Source organism: Empidonax traillii, unplaced genomic scaffold (assembly GCF_003031625.1).
Source record: "Empidonax traillii isolate 1590-97213 ecotype Southwest subspecies unplaced genomic scaffold, ASM303162v1 scaffold418:size511083, whole genome shotgun sequence".
Classification (NCBI taxonomy): domain Eukaryota; kingdom Metazoa; phylum Chordata; class Aves; order Passeriformes; family Tyrannidae; genus Empidonax; species Empidonax traillii.
In genome coordinates this window covers 160,351-176,177 of record NW_020955611.1, presented here as the reverse complement: position 1 = coordinate 176,177, position 15,827 = coordinate 160,351, and the positions used below count along the sequence as shown (strand labels likewise).

Here is a 15,827-nt window from a genome sequence, read left to right as displayed (position 1 = left end):
CTGAGCTTTTCCTAATCATAAATCATACCCTACATGGTCACCTAGCATGAGATGAATGCTGCATTTAACGGTGGACTGAAGCACTCCCCTACTAATCAGGTGTTAATTAGATCAACATGCTACTAAAAGGAACAAAAAGCAGGAAAAGTTGTAAAGACTGCCAAGTTACTTTTTTACCAATTTTGGTCACAGAGCTGCTGTACAACCTCAGGATTTATCTTGAGTTCCAGCAGAGGTTTGAGTGTAAGATCCAGATTTCACTGAGGAAGAAATCTAAATTACTGTGTCAAAGTGAGTATAGTTACCCTCCAGTATCTACCAGGAGCCTCCGCAATAACACAGGCTGCACTCCAGCCGGGACGGCGACACATCAGAGTAGCCAGTGTAGTAACCAGAGAATCTCTTTGGCCCAGGTGACCCAGCTAGGCATGTCTTCTGCAAATAGTTTGGCACAGACAGGGCAAGAGAGAAAGGGAGTTTTGCAGCCATAGTTCCCAAACTTCTGGATCAATCCTGGTCAAGCCTCAGAATACCCTTATTGCCAAACTTTCAGCTGGAAACTTTGTAACTGCAACATGATCTCAGACTACCAAACTACAACACAGTCATTTTCCCACAGGAACTCACCGATGTTGCTTCTTAGTAGGTGTCTCATTCTCTGTCATCTCTGGCATGGTTCCGGAGAAGAGAGCCTGAGGAAAATCATGGAAGGAATTAACAACTCCTGCACTCTCATGAATTCTTAGCACATGACATTTGTTACACCGCTTTGCTTTTCACCACAAGGACCGCGTCGTCCTACAACGTACACAAAAGTCCACCGCCCTGACTTAGAGTAGCTGATTTCATGAGCATTACAAATAAAGCATTACCTACAGGGGTGCTCTGTGAAACCTGTTTATGATGAACTGGTTTTCATTTCCTGAATTATTTTGAATATAAACCAAATTGTAATCCAAACCCCTTTAAGGAAACAAGAAGGAAAATTAGAGTATATGATTGTTTTTTGAATGGGAGGAAGGAACAGCTGAACTCTCTTTCATCAGCCCTTTCTAACTTAAAATGCTTTCAATTCCCAGTTCTAACTAAAGCATAAATGCTAAGCAAAATACAAGTTACAATGAGGACATTTTATTAACTACAAATTTAGAGTGCTAATAATGTAGCAAATTTGAAAATTTACTTGATATTGAATTACAGTACAACTTAAAATGGCAAGAATTGACACCCTATATTCTCAGATATATAAAATTCATTTAAAAATAAAGTTATGAAATAAAGTTATACATAACAGCCTAATAAATTACACCTAACTTGTCCTCAGCTTGAACACATCAGTAGCCTGTATTTAGACAAGAAAAAACATAATAAAAATAAACAAAAGATGAGACTGAGTCAGTGACAAATTAATACATATCTACCAGAGATTTTTACCAGAATTTTAGAGAGAAAGTAACAAGAAGTGTACTGTAGCTGACAAGAGGAAAAAAAATAACTGTTCTTTAGATATGGCTGAGCTCCATATTTAGTTTCACCCTTCCGCTCGTTCTCTCACCAACCAACCTGTTCTTGCAACTCTTCCCATGGGCCCTCAGCCTCCTCGTGGCTTCACCTCTCCCTGGCTCCTCCTGGAAAGCTCATCGGCTTGTTTTAACAGGCTTCATATCTTTAGGGTGTATTTTTGTTTGTTTGTACTGTAAGGAAGTGGGGGTGGTTTTTAATACAACTTTCAACACCAAGCAGTTCTTAATGTAAACTGAGCCTACCACTACTGACATCAAAAACAAACCCCAGAAATAACCTCCTTACAAATCAGAAAGCCCCAAAGCACCGAAGCGTACACACTTCACAAAGTGTTCTGTGCATGCACTGGATGTATGTCTGTCAATAATCTGTACTGTAATAGAACTGCACTCAGATACTGCTTTCCAGTCTTTACACTCTAAAAGTCAAGTGAATGCAGTGCTCTCATTCAGTAAAGATTAACAGGAGGAGAAACATTAGGGCTGATGCTGTTTACCACTTCAATACTTCTTTAAGTACTTTTTCTGTTCCTGTGAAGACCTGGGAAATGTTGACAAACCATGAAGTAAAGCAAATAGGCAACATCCTGCAAATTGATCCAGACTAGGGAACTCAAAGTGCCTGAAGTTTTCAGGCACCTAATTCAATTCCACCTACACAACAGTGTTCACACCACCACAAAACTGGACACAGTCATCTCAGAGATGAGTTACAGCATTATATTGCCCCACTGGATTTTACAATCAGACTACATACGGTCACCTCAGCCCTCCTTAGCCCATCAATGGGAGCACATCACTTTCTATTTACACGCCTCCACAGATTTTGTTTTCATTTATATGCAGTAAGATTAATCCAGTGGGTATCCCAGGTCCTCTGAGTTAGTAAAAATTCACAACTCTGAAAGCCAGGGAAGCCAGTTTCCCACACAAGGCACCTATAACTTACTCCTCCTGTGTACAGCTGGTGATGGTCAGTAGTACTTACTCACTTGTTCTAGCTGCATTCGTTGTATCAGGTGACGAGGAAGGGGTTAGCTGGGAGAGTTTAGCTGATGTGAGATTCTGATTATAAAAACAAAAATAAAAAAAAAAAAAATCTGGTTAGAGCCCAGGCATCTTTGACGCTGTTGGCAACCAGAGATGTTCACATGAACACTGAAAGACTGAGGTCAGCACACCTCGATTCAGCAGGGTTTTTCCAGTTGTGTCAAAGCAGCCTAGCAGAATTTACACCCGTTAAGGCTACCAGCAAAGCCAGGAACAGCGACCTGGTAACCCTACACTCTCGTGTATCCATCATTGAGACAATACCTTGTGTATCAGGTGAAATAGCTATTCAAGGGGGTGATTTTATTCAGTGTACATTAAGAACTGTTTCTATTTAGTGAGGACATGAGCACAGAGTACATGGACATAGTTCTGGTACAGCAACGCTCACAAATATGCCTAGAAAAAAGAAGATGCTGAATTGCATCCTGTGGCAGTCACACACCCTGTTTCTTGATTTCTGCATCATCTGTATGGACAGAGTGATGTATCTGTTACTGTGCATTACCACACTATGGCAAAGATGCTGGAAATCAGAGCAAAAAAATAAAGGAGGTCTTAGTTTTGGGGAAACTTAGCATTTTTGAAAGAAGAATGTATTCATCAAGCAACCATATTTTTTTAATGTTGCAGATTCATACAACTTGAGAACCAAATTACTATATCTGTATTACAATGTATTTAATATAGAAAAAAATAATGTGAATTTAGATGGCCAGTTACCATGCAGGGCTGCAGATAAAGTACAACTATGTGAAGGTAAAGGGTGTAAAAAAGCACCCACCCAAAAATACCCTCTCCCAGAACAGACACAGCTGCTCTGGTTCCACTTGCTTCTCCCTGCACAGTCCAGAACACATTCACAACCCCATCTTCCCCCTGCCCTGAGTCACAGCACCCACTTCTCCCTCCTGACATAGGTTCTCCATACTCCTATATTTAGGTTTTTTCTGCTCCCAACCTGTGTCCCCTCAGAAAAGTTCTTATTCCTAATAGCAGCATCCCCTTCTGCCAAAGTCATGATCTACACAATTTTCCAACTGCCTTATTTCTTCCTCCGAGTAGATGCCTAAATGATTCAGCAATACATTGTATATAGTATCTAGGAAGATAGACAAGTGGAAGTTTGTGCAGAAACTTATTAATACAGCTTCTAACCATTTTCTGATCCTGAGAAAGGATAGGCAGTCCTTCTTACATGTCAAAGACCTCACTTCTTTCTTTCTCCTCTGCCTGTTTTTTTAAATTATGCCAGTAAGCTTCTTTCAAGTGATGCTGTTCCCTGCAGTTTTTCAAGCTAGCTGCTGACACACCAAGTGTATAAACCTCACAAATATAAACAACCTAAAGTCTGTATTTTATATGCTTTAGGTCCACTGGGATCTACAGCCCATTTCATACAGAAGACAGGGCATAGGAATGCAATGACTGTTATTCTAACTTCACTTTACCGTGGAATTACTTCAAGTCAAGTTTATCAAAGTTTGCCACTCAACCAACGTTTCCACAAAAGTTTCAAAGCACTGGTAAGAAAAAAGAAGGCTATACACATTATCTAATTAACCATTTAGTTTATTTCAAGTTCCACTGAAAAGAGATGGTTACGTTTGTTAAACAACACTTGTATACAGCTCTGGGCTTTCTACCGATAGATTGTACCGTAAGGAATATGGTGAACTTAAGTTGGTTTTAGCTATTCTTATACTGTAAAGACAAAAATGTTTGCATTTTACTTGATACTCCACAAAACAGTTTGAGCTGGCAACATCAGGAAGCTGGTTTTCTTAAGAGCTGCGAAAAATATGGGCGTTGTGAACTGAAAAGAAAATTGAAGTGCTGCCTAGGTGGAGACTTCTGAGGGCTGATGAATAATAGTTACACTGTCTCCATTTCTTCCCCTCAGTTGTTGTATCACCACAGCTTTGACAATGGGCTTCTCTTTACTTCTTCCACATCAAGTAATGCTTCTTCATAGCGAGACTCCTTCACTGATTCTCTAAAGCAGAAGACATGTTTTTGCTTTATAAGCTCTGAGGCAAGCGCATTTTAGGTTTCCTCATGAAATACACTCACTTAGCTGAATGTCTTCTGCAGAGAGTATGTAGCAAATCCCAAATTCTAAAGACAGATAAGAAGAAGCAATTCAACACTTAATATTTCTTTAGTACCAAGGTTTCTTCAAGCAGTAGTTTATAGCACTTACAATGTCAACCTAAAATGACTTTAATTTAAATGCAATGTCAACCCCAGAAATTAAAAGATACTTTGAGAGGATTTATGTTTAACATAGTTTAATCTCCTCTATAGTTCAGAAACATAGGGTATAAAACTTAAAATCAACTTGTTTAAGTATCTTCTTTTCTACCACCCATCTTTGAAGGTATTATTCAGCAAATTTTATGAAATCTTTTCATCAAAACATGCACTGACCAGATTTAAGAAAAAGTTAATTTCGATTATTTTATTTGGCCTTATTTTTTCACTCCTTATTCAGGAACTGTTTCAAAACTTACGATCGATTTTTAAAAAGAAAATAATTATTCTAATCTGTTACCTTTCTGCCTTCCTCAAATTAGCAAAGCTATTCCACTCTTCTGCATGAGGCAGAAAGAACCTTTTTAATATGCAGCTACACATATTGTGTAAAACTACCGGCAGTCCAAATCTTTCTTCCTCTTAAAATACTTCAGGAAGTTTATGCTGTTACATTGCTACAATCTCACAGTTCTTACTGGTTTGGTACACCTCGTGAACTTAGCCTTAATTTACAGCTAAGATCAGTTACAAGGCACAGAAAATAACTTACTCAAGTGCTTTTTTCCTGCAAGACAGTGTCTTCTTCGCTCAAGCAACTCCTGGAGCTCACTTTTCCAGTCTTCCATGCATGTTTTAGAACAGGGCTAGTTTCAATCAGGGACTTAATCCAAGCTTTTAGTCACAAGCAAGGTGCCCTTACGATCAAGAGACATGATTTACTGTCTTTTCTTTACTCCCCTCCGGAACACTTCTATTTTAATTTTGTATTTACCTAATAAAATGATTGCAGGAAGCATAACTCAAAGCTTACCTTTGTGATTGTTACCTACGTACATCAACTACTGTTGCCTGTCACATTAATCTGTTACGACTACCATACAGGAAAAAGAGAAGGGCAATTATTCCTGGCAGAAGTCCCTCAGTTTGGGTTCTGAAGAAATCAAGGTTTTCTTGTTACTGTATCCCTTAATCCACTCACAGCACAGCTGGGCCCACTGACTGACCTAAATTAAACCCCTCAAAGACATGAAGTGCCAGATGTTTACAAAAACCCGGGACTGAGCAGAGAAGGAGAAGTGGGGTCAGTGCTGACACTGCAGGTAAGAGACTGGATACAACTGGGCCTGTGACCAACTCTGCAGCACGTGTGCACTGGCTGATCAGCTGGCTCTGACCCAGCACAACGTGCTCCACCTTTTCCAAGGAAGAGGTATGAGGGATTGAAAGGCAGGAGGGAGCCCTCTCGCTTTTTCACAGAATCCACATTCCTGATGCAAACCAGCTGAGAGTTTCCCAGGGCAACCAGGCTGTTCTGAGAGCTTCTGCAAAAGTTAAGAAAAAAAACCCCAATACAAATAAGCTAAAACTTATTACATGGGGCAACTTTTTTTTTAAGGTGTTTGCTTGTAACAAATAGAAAAAAAACTTCAATGCTTTTATAATTTTTTCTCTACTTCTTATGTCTGTATTATCTAAAACTCAGAAACATTGGTATTTTTCCTTCTGCTGACTTAAAGCCATAAAGTTTTAGTAAGGCTCATATGCAAGAGAACGACAAAGACAATGTTTTGCCTTTTTTTTTTTTTTTGTAACAGCATTGGAGGAAAAAGCAGGGTTATCACTCAAGTGATATTCCCTTATACCTACATTAGGTTTTGTTCTCATTTGTAATTTTCACAGTATCAAAGACACAACTGCTAGTGGCCATTAACTAACACGCAGTTTCAGAACAGCATAGGTGTAGGGTCATTCTTAGAAACCCTGACCAGATCTGCTCAAGAAACCTCAGAAGGAAAAAAAGGAGAAACTTCCTGTGCTATTAATCACCTGAAGATCCACCTCTCATGTTTATTTTTCTTGATTACTGTTGTTGCCCCTCAAGTGTTCCTAAGTAATTTTTTTTTAAACCTCAGAGGAGAGGCAGAGAGAGAGAGAGATCATGTCTACTGAACCAAGTCTCTTACTCCCTGATTATGGTCTGGAAAGTATTTAAGGAGAGGTATCTCCAGACATTTTGCACCCTGATGTGAGCTGCTGCCACCCCCACGTATTATGCAGATGATCTTGGTACTTACTACAAACAGACTGAAGTGGCACAATTCGAGTAAAGGAAGATGCCTCAGTGAACTATCTCCTGTGTCGTCTGGATGAATTGTTATAGGGAAGCAGGCATTGGGGAGCTAAAGAGCTGTAATTACGCAACCAGTACACAAGCTGGAATCACAAAGACCAGAGCTGTCACCCCAAGGAGTGTCCTCAGCTACTTCAGATCAAAATAAGGGGAACATCACTCTTTTCTTTAGGAAATAAAAAAGAAATGACCAGGGAAATCCTCATGATCCCAATGTCCTCCATGTAGTGTGTTAAGATTCACAAGTTACCACATGCCAATTCCATGAAGGAAGTGAGAAAGTATGAGGACTGTCTCTACACTGCAAGACAGTGCTCATCTCCCCGGCTTTCTACGCCCAATGATCCACAGTACATTTCAAAATAGAAAATTATTTTCAAAGAGAAGGCAGGTATCTAATTATGCTCTGCTTGACAAAGGAGTCGCAAGCCTGTTTTGATGGTAAAAGCTAAGGGGATACAAGTGAACTGCAGACAACTTCCTCCTAATACGGGTCATCACCTTTGTGTGGGTTGGGTTACCCGTGCTAGATGACAAAGATTGCCTGCACCATGGCTGAGGCTGAGTGAGTGCTCTCACACCACAAGAGCATCTGTTGGTGAGCCAAACCACGCAGCAGCGTGCTGCCTAAAGAACAAAGAATTCTTTTCCTGAAAAAAAGCTGTGACGTGTAAGTCATCATGGTCTCTCAATACTGCAACCAAGATGATTATTTGTAACTGAGGAATTCATCCACATATGAAAGCTGTATTTGAAACACCTAAGACCAACTGGACAAATGTAGAAGCTATAAGTCACAGAATCACGGAATCATAGAATGGTTTGGATTGGAAGTGACCTTAAAAATCATGTAGTTCCAACCCCAGTGCCATGGGCAGGGGCACCTTCGACAAGACCAGGGTGCTCAGAGCCCCATCCAACCTGGCCTTGAACACCTCCAGGGATGGGGCATCCACAGCTTCCCTGGGCAACCTGTTCCAGTGGGAGCCAGTCTAATTCTGCTTTCTGATGTGACCTTATTTACAGATGAAATCTCTATTCAAAGGACAGGACCTCATCACAGGGCTTGATAACCAATTCAGAACTACAACATAAAACCATTCATTTTGGCTATAATGATATAGCCAGAATACTACTCTTTGCTTCGTTCCTTTGGTTTTAAGCTGAACTCTTTTTGTTTTGCAACTACAAAGGATCCTCACATAGTCTGTTTATAAAACTGCATATGGTCTCGAGGACATATCAACTGATCCTCCGGCAGCTATGTCAGACACATGCTAAACTGGCTTGCTACTCTCTCCTGAGGATCCTACTAACAAGCAGTGCAAAATATCCTAGAGCTGAAATGTGCAGGGCAGCCAGAGAGTTTGTGTGTCAAATTTTTTAATTCATCTTTTCAGATGTAAGTCATTCAGCACAAAGGATTACGCAGTCAAGTTCTTAAATATTTTATAGGCTTGGGGTTTGAGAAATCTGACACAAAGAACTCATTGAGGGTTCATGATACAAAGAAGCAATATTCTATGGGTCTCCACTACAAAGCTCCTTTCCAATATGAGAAGAGATCGATCCTGAGATTTGGTTACAAACACTGTTCTTCGAGAACGAAGGATTTCCCTATAAATCTTAATGAGGCTAAGGGCAGAAATGGCTGAAGTAGAAGGTAAAATAAAACAGTATTTCAGTTTTAATGTATAAGCTGATCAAATCCCTAATTCCATGTTAATGAGCTTTAAAAAACAAGCACACACACACTCTGTCCCCAAAACCAACAAAACCCCCACAATTTTGCAATGTACATTTTATATCCAGACTATTCACAAAAGGTCTTAGGGGACAGAAGAGGCCTCCTTCTCCTTCACAACCTCAATGCAATAAGAGGTTTCTTCTATAGAAAGTGGATCCACACGGGCAATTATTTCAGTTCCAGGAATAAAGGACTCATCTTGTGATCTGGATGTTTGACAGTTTTGAATAGTAATGGTAGGGATAAAACTGCAAACTTTTTTTCAATTACATTTAACAGAGTGGTCCAAACTAAAGATAACTGAGCCCAGATGACCAGAAAAAGCAGGCACTTTCCTAACACTTTCAAAGAGGACATTTAAAAGCAAGATCAATGTATGTTAGACACAAGAAAATGGAACCACTAGGAGCAAATCCATAGGAAACTTGAATTCAGTAATTCTACCACTTTAGGGACTATTCATTTAGCTTAGCAGAATGACTGTACATGAGCTATTAGGGGTAAATAAGTAGTTCTGAAAGCACTATGAAAAACAAATAACACTACTGCAGATATTGAACACTGACAATGGAGAAGAAACTAAAACTGGATTTCCAACTCACTACTTTGCAGAGGTCTGAAATTAATAGACAAAGGGAAGAAACTGACTGATACCATGATCCTGCAAGTTTTAATCAATTAATAAATAATTTCAAAAAATTAAAATGCCATACCTCCACCTTCTTTTTCTTTAACTGTTTGAAATTACCTCCCCGTTGCCACCAAAGACTGACTTGGCAAGAATACCTTAAAGTGAAACTAGAAGTGGGAGATCTCCATAGCAAGGGATAGCTCATACAGATAATTTTTCCAAGATTGGAAACACAGGGTCTTCCCATCCCCACCCAGACTAAAACAACAAAAAAACCCACAGACAAAGTGAGTCAGATGGACTGTAAAGCCTCAAAACAATTTACAGGTGGGACTCCTATAACTTGCCAGCCACAGTAAGTATAAAAAAACATGACCTTGACAGACACCACTGCTTCAGACAAAGGCAATATTTAAAAATCCAAATTAGCATCTGTTGAGATTGAGTATCACTTTTGGTCATAGACCATAGAGACAGTTGCTCAAGACCACATCCAAACAACTTCTTATTATCTCCAAGGACAGAGACTCCACAAACTCCTTACACAACCCGTTCAAGTGCTCAGTCACCCTCACAGTAGGAAAGTGTTTCTTGATGTTCAGATGGAGGCTCCTGCATTCCCATTTGTGCACATTACTTCTGGTCCTGTCACTGGCCACCACTAAAAAGAGCCTGGCTCCATCCTCTTTTCCTTTTTTTCACCTTCCCTTCAGGTGTTTATACACATCAATGAGAACCCACTGAGCCTTCTGTTCTCCAGGCTGAACAGCCACAGCTCCCTCAGCCTCTCAAGATAAGCAATGCTCCAGTACCTTAATTAACTTTGTGGCCCTTCACTGGACTCCCTATAGTACGTCCATGTCTTCCTTGTACTGGGTTACCCAGAACTCACCACAGGACTCCAGGTGTGGCCTCACCAGTGCTGAATACAGTGGATACTGCATACTCCCACAGCCTGATGATGCTATGGTGTCAAATTCAGCTCAGGACACCGTTCACCACCTTTGCCACAAGGGCACATTGTTGGTTCATGTTCAACTTGATGTCAGCCAGGACCTCCAGGTCCTTTTCTGCCAAGCTACTTTCCAGCAGGATGCCCCCACCATATATTGGGGGATTGAGTTGTCCTTCCCCAGGTGCAGGACTTTGCCCTTGTTGAACTGCATGAGATTCCTGCCAGCCCATGTCTCCAGGCTGTCAAAAGTCCCTCTGGGTGACAGCACGACCCTCTGGCATATCAGCCCCTCCTTGCAGCTTGGTGTCAACAAACTTGCTGAGGGCATACTCTGCCCCATCATCCAGATAATTTATAAAGATATTCAACAGGACTGGTCCCAGTATTGATCCCTGGCAAACACTGCCAGTTACTGGTCTCCAACTAGACTCTGTGCTACTGATCACCACCTCTGGCCCCTGCCACTCAGCCAGGTTTCAACCTAACTCTCCTTATGTTGAGATGTGGGCTGGACAGCTCTGAAAGGCAACTGTTGAAACCTGATGCCCTGCAAAACAAAATCCTTTGCTTGCATTAATTATTTTACCAAATCTGAATGCTAATGGAGTCAACGAGTTACACTGCAACTTATGCTAAACTAGATACCTAACTTTCCTTAGTTAACAAATTACCCTTAAAGCAACAATGGGAAAAATCTGTAAGGTGGTTATCCTTGCCAACTGTCCTGGCTCCTTCCAAATAAAGCTGAGACATGTAGCCTCTCCCTCACTTCACTGGCACTCCTCACACAGGAAGCCAGACAAGAACATTACTTCAGCTTAAAATTTACTTTGCAAAAGGATCATAGATCCTTGTTGCTGATTTGGAGTAGCTTGGTGTTGGGCTACCATCATTTTACTCTTCTAGTGAATGAGTAAGAAGAGCTGTAGTACAAAGCCTTGTACAAGAATTGTGCTCAATTTCTAGCTAACAACTTCACCGATGTGTGAAAGCAGAGCAGAGTCCAACTTCAAAGGTTGAAGGCTGACATGAATTAAGTGTCCTTAAGCCAACCACACATCACAGATGACAGATGCAGACAGATACCCCAAAAGGACAACATAATTTTCACTTCAAACTTCAGCTATTTGGAGAAGAAGCAAAACTTTAAACTCTCCTCTTCCCACAATACCTTTACACTGCTTTTAAGGGTGTCAGCAGGCTAAAGGACAGTGTTTTCAAGAATCTTCTCATGGCACTGCCCACCACACCAGTAGCTGGAGAAAAGGATCACAGGATCAGAGAAACCTGCATTAAGACCTGTAACTTAACAGATCCATACTTGGATCATTCCAGCCGCACTAGAGATGGACCACAAAGAACTCATTCTGGTATCAGAGTACCAGCATGACTGAGATGTGCTTTCAGGTGGCATCGACCTCATTTCATGGTCTTCACCTTGGTCAGTTAACCTGACAGGAGTTCAGGTAACTGAGTGAGAAAGGCACTTGTTAGCAAGAAGCATGAAACATTTCAACAGTTACTTTCTTCTTATCTGAATCACAAGGGCACGCAACATGGCTGATGTAAGAGATTGTTATCATATGTCATGGTTGCAGAAGTAATTCATTCACCTTAGAAGACTAACGCCATAGCTTTTCATACAGGAAACAATCCTAGTTCACACACAATTTGTCAATCCTGTGCACACAGCAGAACCTCTTTTGTGCTAGCTCAAAGCATGACAACGGCACTACACTTTGTAGTAAGGTAGCAAAGTAAAGTACACTTTGGATACATTATATGCACATATAAAAGCTTGAATTGTATTCTAACCAGCAAGTCAGGCCAGCATTACATAAATTGGTCACTGCACAACGTATCCTAATCAAGGAGTAGAGACCTTTACATGTCTTACCGCAACCTGAAAAAAGGAAAACCTATTGCTCAAACACAGCCCCCATGCCCCTGCACATTAAGACTGGTACCTTTCAAAATAGGAAGGAAAATGTGTTCCTGAGGGATTTAACTCAAACAAAGAAGTCACAAATACAACTGCAATGAAGAACACTAGCACAGAAGCTAAGTTATAAAATGACTGGTGAGACTATGGGTAGACAGTCCACCAGGGTGGAGACAAGTGTTACGCTTCTTCAGAGGCCTGATACATGGATCATTACGAAACAAGTAGGAACATTAAAGCTGTCAGATGTTATGCATGCATATGTTCTACATAAACATTTTCATTTAAACACCTGTTTGTGCACACACCTTCACTGGTATTTTCATCAAGGACAACACTCAATATTGCCAGTTAATTGAAAACTGTCTCAGCTGAAACTCGGGACTGTAATACGCATTCACTGCCCTTCTCAGTGGCACAGACTTTGTGGTATTTTTACAAGGTCTTACGATGCAAATAACCATGATTCATTGGGAAACCCTTCATATCAAATGTTACACTACTGGTACCTCCCCCAGCCACGCGTCATTTACAAAGTTATTTTTAAGACCATAAAACCACAAGCACCACTGTAACAAAAATTAAACCACAGAATGGTTCTTATCTAATCCAGCATCTCACAGCCCTTGACTTCCTTATGTTGTCTATTCATTTCTTCTACCCTGTAGAGCATCCATCTTCAACCCATATGTTGTGGTAATTCACATTCAAGCTGGACAAGGTTGGTTACATCACACATGTTGTATCAAGGCACTTTGCAAATTAAAGCATGCTTAAATAATTGGAATGCACTGTCCCAAATCACTTTGTTGTCTAATTAGTTATACTTCAATATGCGGAAGCCAGAGGTGTCCTTATAACTTCAATACAAGGAGTGTGGGGGGAAACAAACGACAAACAAACAACACTCAAAAAAGCACAAGGGTGAAAAGCAGCTGGAGCAGCTCGGCCAGCAGTGTCAGCAGAACACATTCACAGAATCTTTGCCTTCTTATTCCCAAGATGTCTTTGAAATCTCAGACTACGACTAAACCTCAGTTACAAACGAGAGCCCACGACGGACATGGCAGGCAAGTGCCAATCACACATCACAGGGCCACTTGAGCGACACTCACTTCAATCTATCCCTGGTCAGCTCCTCAGAACGCTACTTGGAAAACCACAAATCAAAGCAAAGAAGCCACTATCTAGCACTTACATCCTAATTATCCCTTTGCAGCTGTCAGGCTCCTCCAGGATCCACCACCGTTTTTCATCTACTCCATTAAAATCTCCCCATGTACCCATAATCTAAGGGAATAAGTAAGTCTCTATGGGAATAGGTAACAAATACTTCAGTTTACAATGTTCTCATACTGTTTCACACAATTGAAATGTTATTTTGAACCCGTGCACCTTAAAAATCATGCCCAAGACATGAACGTTTTCTAAGCTTATTTCCCATTCAGTGGCAAATGTATTTTCATTTGCCAAATCTATTTCATCCCAAAACGTACCCATAAATAATTATTATGGCACTAATTGAAAGTCAAAAATTAAAAATTCTAAATCCTTATAATAACCATTCCCTCAAAGGAAGTTAGAAACAACACTGCAGTTTGTTACAGTAACATAATCACACAAATAGGATGGTCCCTAGGAATTGTATGTGAAAAGCAAAGCTAAAATCACACTTCCAAAACAAGCTGCTGCATAACCTGACTTCTGGATGCTTAACTGTGCAATCATTAAGTTACGTCTACTAGAATTATTTCATAGTCGTATGTCTAGGTGAAATCTAAGAGAGGTTCAACCTATTATGTGGAGAGCAAAAATATGTATCTGTGATTTTTTTACCTCCTTATGGACAGAAACTCAGCACAACACTATTCACTTTTTCTTTGCCTTACTTTCACCTTTTCCCTACAGACTTCCATAGACAATGGGCATTAGATTTCCATGGACAATGGGCATCATGTGCCACGGCTATATCCAGCCTTAAGTGTGTCTGTGGACTCAGTTCACCCCTGCTGTCTGTCACAAGGAGCTGGATTCGGGGCCCTAGTATGAGCAGTGTGACCTTCTGCGTGTGTCAGATATCGATTTCCATGAAACTGAAGACTTCAACCTCTTGTTGCTGGCAAATTTGACTGAAATTGGACAGAGAGCTAAAAAGACGGGGCAGAGGAGAAGAAAGAAGGAACCTTCTCTACTTAGGAGACCAAGCTGAAAACACACTCAACAGGAAAAGTTAGTTTCCAGTGACCGAATTCTAAAAAAAAGAGCCGGCCTTGTAGAGTGTCCTCTGACGTGAGCCAGCTTCCCGGCCGGGATGTCACACCGCACGGGCACACGGCCGGGATGCATGGTACATTCCGCATCCCGTATCCCGGGCCAACGAGACGATGCCACCCCGGGGAACAGCGCCCGGAGGAACTCCCCGAAGGGCGACCGCGGCTCGATTGTCTCACAGCACCAAGGCTACGAAGCGATAAGGACACCCCGGTCTCCACACCTTCACCGCTGCTTCCCCCGGCCACACGCACCAACCTCACCGGGGCAACCGGGGCTCGCAGCGGCGGCACAACTTCCCCGGGCAAGGCTCGGGCACCGCCACCGAGCCGGGGCCGCCCGGAGCCGCCCCGACAAGGGCCGTCCGCGTCCCCCAGCTGCGCCTGGGCCTGCCGCCCCTGCCCGGGCACCGCCAGCCCGGACAAAGGGGCACCGACCCCCCACACGGCGGGGCCACTACCGGCGTCCCGGGGCCAGCGCGGCCCCGGCCCAGTGCAGTGCCGCAGCCCCGCTGCCCGTCCCACCCCCTCACCGCGCTCCACCTCCCCTTGGGAGGGCCGCACTTACGGTGGGGCCGGGCGCGCTGCGCGGCGGCCCCAGCGCCGGGACCATCCTCCGCCAGGCGGGCACCGACACCGACACGGACAACCCGCGCCGCCGCCGCCGCCTCCGCGCCACAGCCTGCCCGCGCAGCCCACCCTGCTGCCCGCGCCCCGGCCAATCGCCGCCCGCGGGGTGAGCCCCGGCGGCCAATCAGAGGCGGGCAGAGCAGGGAGGGTGTCGCTCACCCTCAACTGGGCGGGGCCAGGCTGGCGCGGGCCAATCGCCGCCACAAACATTGGCGGCGCGGGCCAATCAAAGGCCAGGGAGGCCGAGACTGGCGTCAACAAGGTAAGGTGGCCGAAACAGGAACCGTCGGAGAGCGGCACCGCAGGCGACCAATGAGCGACGCGGGGAGAGCACGGGGGGGAGAAGCTCTTAAAGGGGCAGCACCGCGCGGGGAGAGCCGACCCCGGGGTGAAACCGCTGTGGGTCATTCAGGGCGGGGGTGGGTTTTGCTCTCAGATGCGAGTGTTGTCCTGGCAGAACGGTGGCGAGCGGGGACACGGCCCTGCGGAAGAAAGCTCCACCAAGGGGCTGCGAAGGGTAAAGGGGCCAAGAATCCCCGGAGCTGCGACCGCGCCCCCGCTCCCGCCGACACTGACAGAGTGCCCCGCGGCCCGCCCAGCAGCGCTCGGGCCGGGATCGAGGAGCTGGGTAAAGATGTTCCAGATCCTGGATGCCAGCGAGCTGTTAGGTGGGAGCCTAATCACCCCCGGGG

General features: G+C 43.2%; 1 protein-coding gene across 6 annotated transcripts in view; it reads right to left on the bottom strand.

Moving 5' to 3' along the window:
- USF3 (upstream transcription factor family member 3) overlaps window positions 1-15,177 on the bottom strand; it is a 30,538-nt gene extending 15,361 nt beyond the window's left edge. Inside the window, exons 1-3 of one of the 6 annotated variants that reach the window (XM_027894139.1) lie at window positions 15,074-15,177; window positions 2,516-2,588; window positions 628-692 (exon numbers count right to left, since the gene is read on the bottom strand). In XM_027894139.1, the coding sequence (XP_027749940.1) occupies window positions 628-692; window positions 2,516-2,530 (80 nt within the window). In that variant the 5' untranslated portion in view covers window positions 2,531-2,588; window positions 15,074-15,177. Of the gene's footprint in view, window positions 1-627; window positions 693-1,563; window positions 1,695-2,511; window positions 2,958-15,073 lie in introns of those variants that run through there. The other 5 variants (XM_027894141.1, XM_027894142.1, XM_027894138.1 and 2 more) reach the window with 5 other exon arrangements.
- Between the last annotated feature and the right edge of the window lie 650 nt (window positions 15,178-15,827).